A 10,456-nucleotide genomic window follows, 5' to 3' on the forward strand; every position below is an offset into this window, starting at 1 on the left:
CGGTCGGAACATAAAGTTGCTCATCCACGGTCTTCATGTCAGTTACCGCGTTGCTTCCGTTACACTTCTCATTCTCTCAATGATTGCTCGCCAGTGACTTCACCAGAGGTGGTCTTCTTTTTATTTATCTATCTATTTATTTATTTTTGGTCCTAGGTGCAATAGTGTTAAAGTGCCACTCATTGATCTTCCAGGTCTCAGTCTGCAATCATTTGTTCTGTCTACATGTCCAGGTAATTTCTCTCAGCTAAAATTCGACGTCTATTGCCTGATCTGATATTCTGGTCTTGTGCTGCCCTCTGCCGTGTGTGTGTGTGTGTGTGTGTGTGTGTGTGTGTGTGTGTGTGTGTGTGTGTGTGTGTGTGTGTGTGTGTGTGTGTGTGTGTGTGTGTGTGTGTGTGTGTGTGTGTGTGTGTTGTTATTTTCCGTCCTATTTCTATTTCTGCTGATCTTCCTCTAACTGACTTTGTTTCCTTCATTGTTGTGTTTTTGCAGCAGCATTATTATTGTTATTATCATTATTATCAGCATGCAGCCTGGCCAAGAGGCTTTGAGAAGAAAGAGCAAAGAAAAGACAGAAATAAAGCAACCCGTCTTGTTTTCATGAGTGTGGCACTATCGTAGCCGCTTAATTAACCCCCTAAGGCCCCGTCGACATGGAGATCATAGTGAAGCGTGCGCGTGCGTGCGCTTGCGCGTGCACACGCGATGACAACGAAGGGTTATCGAGGACAGAGGCATACATTTGTTTGCGTTTAACCCGGCTGTCTTTCTTCTTCCCTTCTCACAACAAAAGTCCCCTTTTGGATTTTTCCAGATCGGAGGCCTTCGTTCATCCGTCCAATGACTTCAAAGTCTCCAAAAATGTCACCGTCAAATCGAGTCTGCCCGAAAATGGTTTGCTATAATGGTGAAGCGATTGCGAAAGATCACTTTCTGTTGGTTTTTGCCGCTTTCATCACGTTTGAGTTTTCACACCGAGAAAAAATAGGGTTGACCTCGTGCACACGATGCGGCGGCGGCTAAAAATAGACTTTGGAGTGCGTCCGTTTGCAAGTACAGTTAAGCGCAGGCGTCGACAGATGGCGACGGTGGCGTCCAATGACTTGCACGCCGCTTGGACCTCAGCCAAAGAGGCTGCACGCCGGGTACATACTTCACATCGTATGTTTACATTCATCCACATGTAAAATAATTCAAGGGAAAAAAAACAAGCTTTGTAATCGAATGAATCTCTTCCGAAAGCAAGACGCTGTGATTATTTCCGGAAGACCGTTGAAGTGTGAAGAGGCTCACGCATGCACACACGCATGCAAGTAGACAGAAGGTGTAAGCAATTAAATGTGCTAAACCATCTGTCCACTAATTATTAATTGATGCATTTTTATTTAGCGCATACTCACAAGCACACTCACACGCTGTTAGCCAATTAGCTGCTCCTTCCTTAAACTGTTAGCCAATCAGCTCTTTTCAACCTGAAATATGCACAAATCAAAATGCAATGGAGCTGTGCACGTCTTATGCTTTGCAATGTTTTCGGGAAGGATTATGCTGACAAACCGGAAGAGAAAAAAAAGGACTTGTTTTTATCGGAAGCTCTGCTTCACTTCTTTTTACACTTGATTGATTCACTTGAGTTTGGGTTTCAAACCGGAGTGAGGGTTAAGGCTTTTCAAACTCGGGTTAGGGTTTCAAACAAGGCTTTTCAAATTGGGGTTCAAGCCAACGTCTGAGTTTCAAAGTAAGGTTCTAAAAATGTGGGTTATTATTCTACATTTGTCTCCTAATGCCAACCCCTCAATTACGTGAACGTTAAAAACAACAGACAAAAAAATTGCTGTCACTTTCCTACGCACAAAATTAACAATTTGCTATTTTCAGCTTTTGTCACTATCCTCAACACAACACGCGCACGCGCGCACACGCGCGCACGAGAAGCACGAGAGTCCACCTCGTCCTCCCAAATAAGTTCCATTAATCACACCGGCTGCACTGTAATGTAACTAATACTTTACAATTAGACCAGACACCACACGCACGCACACATGCCATCCATCTCCCTTACCCCCCCCCCCCCCCCCCACGCGCGCGCGCGCACGCACCCACACAGAAAATCGACAAATGCACTTGATCAAATATTACAGGAGGTTTGTGGAACCATTGCTTGAAGGTAAGAAGGTTGAAAAAAAAAAAAGATCGATTTTGAAAAAAAAGTTACATTTTACAGAAAAGAAGCTAAATAGAAGCCTTTCTACATAAATATTTGTCTTGGTTTTAGTTGAATTCTGCATAAAATAAAAATCACTTTCAAGCATTTGATCTGTTGATTAAAATAGGGACTTATTAATAAAATTAACAATACGAATCAATGCTTAATTTGTATTGATGCTTTAAAAATGTTCAGTCCTAATTTTATTCGAGTGATTTATACGAATCATATTGAGCTTTTCAAAATCCACTGAATTTTGTTCTGAGCAAAAACCCAGCTCAATGCAAGTTGAACAAAAATGTATTTGAAATGCAATGTCGCCTAGCAGACCATGACTGGCGCCTGGTGGTCACTGTTGGAACAGCAGCACAATTGCGAAGACGTTATAGTGAATTAAGAAGAACCTAATGTGATAGGAAATAAAATGATGATTGGGCTTCAGCGCAAAAAAATAAAATCATCTTGAAAAGTCAACTTGCATATCTAATTAAAAGTGGTTTTTACAAAAAATTGCTCACCTATCTTATTTTCTTGAGTTTAATTTCCAGTCATTTAATAAGAATGGCAGATGTCAGTCATGTCAAATTGATTAACTGTTATCACTGTGTCTCCATGTCACGCGCACACCAAAATGTGTGAAGAGTATCTTCAAATGTAAAAAGGGTAAAAGTCTTTTTTGTGTCATTTAGTCTGGAGCAAGCTACCCTGAAGTATGACTTTAATACAGCAACAGAAATAACCTGCTTTCAGCCACCATCTTTTTCCACGCCCGGGGCCAGGCCCTAATGCGCCACGGGAACTTTATGAGCCATCAGCTAGGTTGGACGCCGGGCGCCCACCGGCGTCCGATGAGGTCGGCGTCGAGATGAGCGACGCTGATGAGCGAGCACTCATAGCCCCCAGCCCGCTGATGGAGATGGAAGACAAAGCCATCATGTGTGGACGGCAGGAAGGAAAAACACTTTGAACGGACTGACCGCGGATATGTGAATGGGTCAAATGGTAGCGCTTGTTCTCCTGTTAAGGGCTTCACATTGACTTCCTCATTTACCAACTGATAAGGCCGAATCAGGAGCAACAGGTTGAGGGTGCTCAAGGATACCTCGACATGGGTATTGAACCCCCAACGGCCACTCTGCTGAGCAACTCACTCTCCAGTATGAAGAACTAGCAAAATATAAAGGCTAACTACAATGAAAATTCCAACTTTATTCAACCCCGCTCGGTAAACGCTTATGTTTACATGACGCCAAACATGGCTAGATGATGTCCATGAGGGACAAACTGCTGGTTGCATGCATGCATGATGTGTGGGCGTATCACGTGGATGGACTTGCATATGCTGGCATCATTTGTGAATAGACATGTGTTGTGTTTGTATTTAGGCAAACAATTTACATGATTTGTCTTTAAATGAACCGTTAAAAATCCTAGAAATGAACTGTTCAATAGTAACATGACAACTGTAATGTTTTTACACATGAAATAGCTTTTTAATCAACAATATTACATTTCATTCTTTTGATTATATCAAAACGTTCTCCGTTTTTCTTATTTTAGTATTGAATATGTTTGCTCCGTTAAACGGCGTTGAAAATAATACGACTTTGTATTTTCCAAACTGTCTCTGAAGGTACTGAAGTGAAGAAGGTACTGAAGTCCCGTCCAATCGGCAGCTCGAATTCTGGTCACCTGACTACAAACTCTGAGTCACGTGACCCAGGTCCCATCCTCGCCATTTTGCAATGTGGGCAACGGAGGCTACTTTTCTATTTTTTATGACTGGTGAATAAAACTAACGTGAGCAGTTGCATGTTTGGAGGACAAAGAGGGCGGTGACCCGGTGAGTATTTAACTCAATTTACGAGTCCAAGTGTAGTCATGATTCGGTTACACATTAGCCGGAGATGAAAAGTCATGGCTTTCCGGCGGGTTTTCCCACGCTTGTGTGCTGGGTTAGCCTCGCAGCTAGCCGGTTGCTAGCGTAGCCAAACTTCACATTTCACCTTTGTCGCTGCTTTTGTGGCTCGAACACGCATTCTCGCCACTAAACACTACCGCGGGCGTCACGGACTGTTAGATTACACGACGTTTTATGTGTGTTTGAATCTGAAACCCACAAATGGGAAAGAAGGATTGACATATTTTTAGATGCGGACGAACAGGTGCTCGCTGGAGGCTGCCCGGGCCTCACGTCCTCCAAATTGAGTCTTTAAACGTTTACTCCCACGCGCAACTTTCAGATCTTAAATCCATGAATGGCTAAGGGTGTTCCATACGCGTGAGTCACTCCGCAAAGCAGAAGTGGTGAGGGAAAAAAACCCTCTTGATTCTTGAAAAGAGGAAGGCGATATGGAGTGAGAAAGTGACGGATTGGTGAAAGATGAAGGAAAGGAGCCTTGTGGTCATCTCTTCTTCAAATGACAATGTCAACAAAAGCACGTGCGTGTGCGCGTGTGTGTGTGTGTGTGTGTGTGTGTGTGTGTGTGTGTGTGTGTGTGTGTGTGTGTGTGTGTCCTTATCAAGACAATACTCTTGATCACTAACTGCCACTCGCTACCACCACTCTCCCACTTTGCAAGATCAATAGAGCTGTCCAAATCACTTTTCCTCCATTGACACAATTTCAACGCACCAAACCAAACAAGAAATGGCTCAAGTATCTATTACCCTTAACTCTTACGAAATGAAATGGACTTGCTTTTGTGACATCTAAAACTCCAAAACAATTAAAAGAAGGCAATTGAATCATTGATGCACACTTTTACAGTAAAGACACGTGCACCTTTGTGGATTCCAGTTGGTGCTGACCTTTCACGTGTCTCGCGCTAGGTCATGGAGGACAACAGCGTTGCCGTGCTCATCGCTGCCGCCGCCGCCTCTTCCTCGGCTGCGCCTTTGTCCGAACCCCATGAGCTGGGGCGCGTCGCGGACGCCCCCGAGCGCAAGGCGGACACCGACTCGCTCATCCAGGTCATCGAGAAGCTGAGTAAAATTGTGGAGAAGCGGCCCCAGCGCCGCTGCACCCTGACAGGACACAAGAGGGGCCAGCCGAGAGGAGGAGGAGGAGGCTCTCCTCACAAGAAGCTGAGTGTGGAACACGAGCATGGTGACCTCAACAACAATAACAGCAGCAGCAGCAGCCCTTGTGAGCTCCAGCGCTCGGCAACATGCTACCAATGCAGCCTATGTCCGTATCTGTCGCCCACGCTTCCGCTGCTCAAGGAGCACCTGAAGCAGCACAACGAACACAACCAGGACCTCATCCTCATGTGCTCCGAGTGCTGCTTCAGCTCCCGAGACCAAGCGCAGCTGGAGGAGCACGTCGGGATGCACCTGGAGAACAGCGCGGACGCCAAGGAGGGCCAAGACGGCGCCCAGAGGGACGCCGACCCGGCGGGCTCGGAGGTAAGCTTGCCTAACTTGGAGTCGCTCGCCTGCAAAACGACCAAAGTGGAGTTCTCCCAGTTGTGCTACCAAACGTTACTAACGTTTGCTCTGCTCGTCCGTGCCAGTGCGACGGCGAGCAACAGCAGGGGCAGCCGCAGAAAAAGAAGTGGTACGTTTTCGAGGAGTACGGCCTGTACCGCTGCCTGATCTGCAGCTACGTGTGCAGCCAACAGCGCATGCTCAAGACGCACGCTTGGAAGCACGCCGGACTGCTCGACTGCTCCTACCCCGTTTTCGAAGAGGACGAAGCTACCTCGCTGATAGCGGCGCCCGCCAGCTGTGAGGCGGACTCCGCCACCTTCAAACCGCGCGTGCCACTTCCGGACGGCGAATCAAGTCCGCCTCACGTCACCAAAGAAGAGCAGGGCCAGTTCGCTGTCGAGGATCGGAGCCCCGAGGAATCTGAGTTGGAGGTGCACGTCGCCGCGGAGGCGGAGACGCCGTCTGCGGACGACAGCTTGCTGACGTCGGCGCAAAAGATCATCAACAGGTAACAGCCACCGGGCCCCGCCTTTTAAAGGCACACGCATGCAAAAGATGGAATCTGTCGGCTGACAGTGTTTCATCCACAGCAACCCTAACAGCGCGGGACACATCAACGTGATCGTCGAGCGCCTGCCCACTGCCGAGGACGCCGTTATCGCCACCGCGCCGTTGCTGCTCGACCAGGAAGCGGATGCCGCTCAAAGTTTATTGGAGGTCAAAGAAGAGGTGGAGGGGGTGCGCACGCCAGGCGGAGACTTCCCTCCGGACGAGAACGTTCCGCCGGCCGGACGCAAGAGGACGCACTCGGAATCGCTTCGTCTTCACTCGCTGGCCGCGGAAGTCCTGGTCGCCCTGCCCACGAGGACGCCCGAGTTCAAACTCGAGACCTCGTCCGTGGCGGAGCATCGCCAGGGCGGGAACGAGGAGCCACGCAAGTATGCAAAGTCTGCAATTTGATGAATTTGCTCCTACAAGTTTGGAGGAAGTTGTCTTCAAAACACAAAAAGAAACTATCTCAAAGACTTTTCTTGGTTGATTTGACAAGAAATGACCCAATTAGCAGCGATAAGTCATTTGTGCCATTTGAAACGTGCAGGAATCCCGAAGGCCCCGCCGCCAACGCCGGCATCAGCTCTTCTCTGCTCACCGTCATCGAGCGTCTCCGCGAGCGTTCGGACCAGAACGCCTCGGACGAGGACATCCTCAAGGAGCTGCAGGACAACGCCAACGCCGCCCCCGAGTGCCCGGGCGGGCCTCCCGACGGGAGTATGGTGGACTACGTGGCCGGCAGCGAGCGGCCGTACCGCTGCCGCCTGTGTCGCTACAGCAGCGGCAACAAGGGCTACATCAAGCAGCACCTGCGCGTGCACCGCCACAGGCAACCCTACCAGTGTCCCATCTGCGAGCACATTGCCGCCGACAGCCGGGACCTGGAGACGCACATGATCCACCACTGCAAGACCAGGACGTACCAGTGCAAGACCTGCACGCACGCCTTCCACTACAAGGTCAGCAGCCGGCGGAAATTCCAAAATAGGATGAAATGAACTTCTGTGAAGATTTGAGTGGAGCTCAAGCAACAGACAGTGCAAGCATATGCAACCTGCTAAAGATGTGCGAAACGAGAGATGACAGCTTCCCGTTTGTGTTTGCCGCTTCAGAGTCAGTTGAGAAGTCACGAGCGGGAGCATCACAGCTTGGTCAGCGCCGACGCATCAGCGCTGGCGGCCGTGGATGAAACGGCCGCCGCGTCAGAGGAAGCTGAGCGCGACCCGGACGAAGGTGAGCTGCGCCGTCATCGATGGAACCGGCCAATGTGCTCATGGACTCATTCTCTTTTCTTTCAGAAGGCGGCCTTCAGAAGACGTTCAAGTGCGACGTGTGCAACTACACCAGCGCGACATATGTAGGCGTCAGGAACCACAGACGCATACACAACTCGGACAAACCTTACCGGTAAGGCCAACAGTTCTTTTTACCCCAAATGATTTGGAAACCCCCCAAACAACAAACAAACCAAATGAAACGGTTATTCAACTAAAGTAAACTGGTGTTCCGCCGAGTTTGCTTTTGGAACTTATTCATCGGTTATTTAAATAGCACTTTCTCTGTATGCGTGCTGGCTGACGCAAATGAAGTTGAGCATCTTCTCCCAGCCCCCTTGCTGTTCTTCCTATGTCCACTGGGGGGCAGTAGAGAGCCACAAAAGCTCTTGTCTCTTTTCCCTGCTTTTATTGCAGGAAGGTCAAATGTTGGCACTTGAATACAAAGCAAGCTGCACAAGGCTGTATTTTCGTTGTGTTTGTGTCTTGAAAATGTTTATCCTTTGTCAAAGAGCGTGAAAATGGAGTTTGAAGAGGTTCAAGAGCAGGAGAAAGGAATGTGTTTAGAAGCATTTTATCTACTCTGCAGGTAGAGCCTGAACTTCCTTTTCAAGCACTTGTGTGCTTTGGGCTATTAGGGAGTATTTTGCTCACAATATTTGACTGACTCTTCCCACCACAGCAACATTGGAGGAATGGATTGAAAAGAAAAGAAAAAAAGATTTAAAACGGGTTACAGGTGAAACATGGACTTGGAAATGCAAATACCGACAATAATATACATATTTATTTTGCTGATGTGACAAAAAATACCTTGTTTTGAAGTCAGCATATGCACAGTGGTGCTGACACTCTTTGTGGCGTGTGCAGGTGCTGCAACTGCGACTTTGCCACCACCAACATGAACAGCCTGAAGAGTCACATGAGGAGGCACCCTCAGGAGCAGCAGGCCGTGCAGCTCCTCGAGCAGTACAGGTGAGAGCCGAGGACCAGACCCCGGCAAACGCCGGTCGGTGCGCCTCCTAACGCCTTTTCCGGCCGCCAGGTGCTCGCTTTGCGGCTACGTGTGCAGCCACCCGCCCTCCCTCAAGTCGCACATGTGGAAGCACGCCGGGGACCAGAACTACAACTACGAGCAGGTCAACAAGGCCATCAACGAGGCCATCTCGCAGAGCGGCCGGTAAGCGTGCCGTGCAATACGACCAAGAAGAGATTTCTCTCTACTGGGGGGAAAAAATGTCAAAATGTATTTGGTTTTTATTCAGAATTCCCGTGCCGTCGTCTACGGGACTAGAGTCTCTGACACCGTCCTCGCAGGACAGCAACAACGTCCCGGCCGAGCCCTCTCCGGAACCTCCCTCTGCGCTCCCCAAAAGCGGCTCTGAGCCCTCGCCCCCGACTCCTCAAGGGAGCCCAATGGCCCCGGTCCCTACCCATCCGCGCGGTGGCGGGGTGGAGTACTGCGTGCTGCTCTTCTGCTGCTGTATCTGCGGCCTGGAGTCGACCAGTAAGGATCGACTGATGGAACACATGAAGGAGCACGAAGGTGACCTCATCAGCATCATACTCAATAATAAGGACGCGCACACGCACGCACACACGCAGGCAGCACAGTGAACGACCTCCAGGAATTGACTCGAATATTTCACACGCTCGTTTACCTCAATGGTCGCGCTTATCCCGTTAATCGTCTCAACCAGCTTCACAGAGCAATAGTCCAATGTACAGTCCACCAAGGCCAACCAAGCACAATTTGGATCACATTCACAATTATATTCCTGTAGTTTCTTTTTTTTCCCCCCCTCCTTTAATTTCAACTAAGCTTGTCACTTCAACTCCTATACAGCAGCAGGAGGGCAGGGCAAAGCAAAAGTTGCTAAACTAGTCAAATGAGCATCCCTGTCAGACAGAAAGTGCCGCATGTCCCTTTCATATGGCCCTCCCCAAATTCACACCTCATGTCGTTGGCGGAGACAACAGAAAAAAGGACTCGAAACCTATTTCCAGCCATGTGGTGATGGAGCGCTGGTCCAAGTTCATACCTCATCCAAACAAAAACCATGCTGGTGAAAGGCAGCTGGGTTTTTTAATTTTTATTTTTTTCAATTCAGCTACTGTCATATTTAATGTTTATTTAATAAAATGTGTAGAAACTCGATCACGGCTTGAGTTCACACGTATTTATCCGTTAGTTTGTTCGCATGATTGTTCCACGACACTTTGAAAAGAAAAAGTGGATTCTTTTGAGTGAATTTGTATGCCGCGCGAGTTAAAAACAGCTAACGTTTCATTTTCAGAATGGGGGAAAAGGGACTTGAACAAAGGAAATCTGCTTTTTAATTTTCCCGGCCGGAATGGTGCCTACAAACACAAATGTCAAACAGTGTCAACTGTTTTTTTTAGCGTGTATGCATATATAGTGGCCCCTTACATGTATGTTCTATTTTTATATGTAATCTTTTTGTTCACTATTTTAAAGACTTTCTAACTTAAAAAAGAAAACTGCTGTGTCCACCAACGCCCAGGTGACAATAAAACGTGTCCTGCCACAGCATCATTGTGTGATTGTTCATTTTAACATGATATACTTTTAACCTAACCTTATTGCTCATGTTATTTAATGCCCGTCATGTTTTTCTTGCCATTGCGTGAACCGGCGTCTTCTAAATCCAATATGGGCTTCTTTCCACAAACACGTTGTATTTTTAAACAGGTAAATGTAATCCCATTACTCAAATGTGACATCTGTACAAGTAGGATATGCTTTTCGTGTCTTTGTAGGATAACGTTGTCCACATAAACCTCTTAAAAGAATGTCAACAGGAAGAAGTGACTGAAATGAGGCAAGAATCTTGACTCCTAAGCTCTTTTAAGGCAGCTTTTCGACTCTTATGCTTAATCCGCAGATTTTGCTGCTCTGTGGATGCTAATTTGTGAGGAAGGAGACCAACTGAAGCTAAAATGTCTCCAAACAAGTGAACATTTAATG

At 47.8% G+C, this 10,456-nt stretch overlaps 1 protein-coding gene across 2 annotated transcripts; it reads left to right on the plus strand.

Moving 5' to 3' along the window:
* Positions 1-3,903: 3,903 nt before the first annotated feature.
* On the plus strand, positions 3,904-10,021 carry znf507 (zinc finger protein 507). 2 transcript variants are annotated; one of them, XM_037246965.1, is made up of 10 exons: positions 3,904-4,052; positions 5,042-5,616; positions 5,718-6,149; positions 6,232-6,579; positions 6,741-7,152; positions 7,306-7,426; positions 7,492-7,600; positions 8,338-8,442; positions 8,513-8,647; positions 8,733-10,021. In XM_037246965.1, exons 2-10 carry the CDS (start codon positions 5,045-5,047, stop codon positions 9,082-9,084), a joined length of 2,586 nt encoding a protein of 861 aa, XP_037102860.1. In that variant the 5' UTR covers positions 3,904-4,052; positions 5,042-5,044; the 3' UTR covers positions 9,085-10,021. The 2 variants fall into 2 exon arrangements, with proteins under 2 accessions (XP_037102860.1, XP_037102861.1); XM_037246966.1 differs by having other exon boundaries at positions 7,495-7,600.
* The last annotated feature ends 435 nt before the right edge of the window (positions 10,022-10,456 follow it).

The sequence above is a fragment of the Syngnathus acus genome, chromosome 3 (assembly GCF_901709675.1).
Source record: "Syngnathus acus chromosome 3, fSynAcu1.2, whole genome shotgun sequence".
NCBI classification, from domain to species: domain Eukaryota; kingdom Metazoa; phylum Chordata; class Actinopteri; order Syngnathiformes; family Syngnathidae; genus Syngnathus; species Syngnathus acus.

Bases quoted from the DNA above. Each gene is read 5' to 3' on its own strand.
- znf507 (XM_037246965.1), top strand. From the start codon at position 5,045: ATGGAGGACAACAGCGTTGCCGTGCTCATCGCTGCCGCCGCCGCCTCT. The intron at 7,153-7,305 runs GTCAGCAGCCGG...TTGCCGCTTCAG, and splicing joins CGCACGCCTTCCACTACAAG to AGTCAGTTGAGAAGTCACGA. The intron at 7,601-8,337 runs GTAAGGCCAACA...TGGCGTGTGCAG, and splicing joins AACTCGGACAAACCTTACCG to GTGCTGCAACTGCGACTTTG.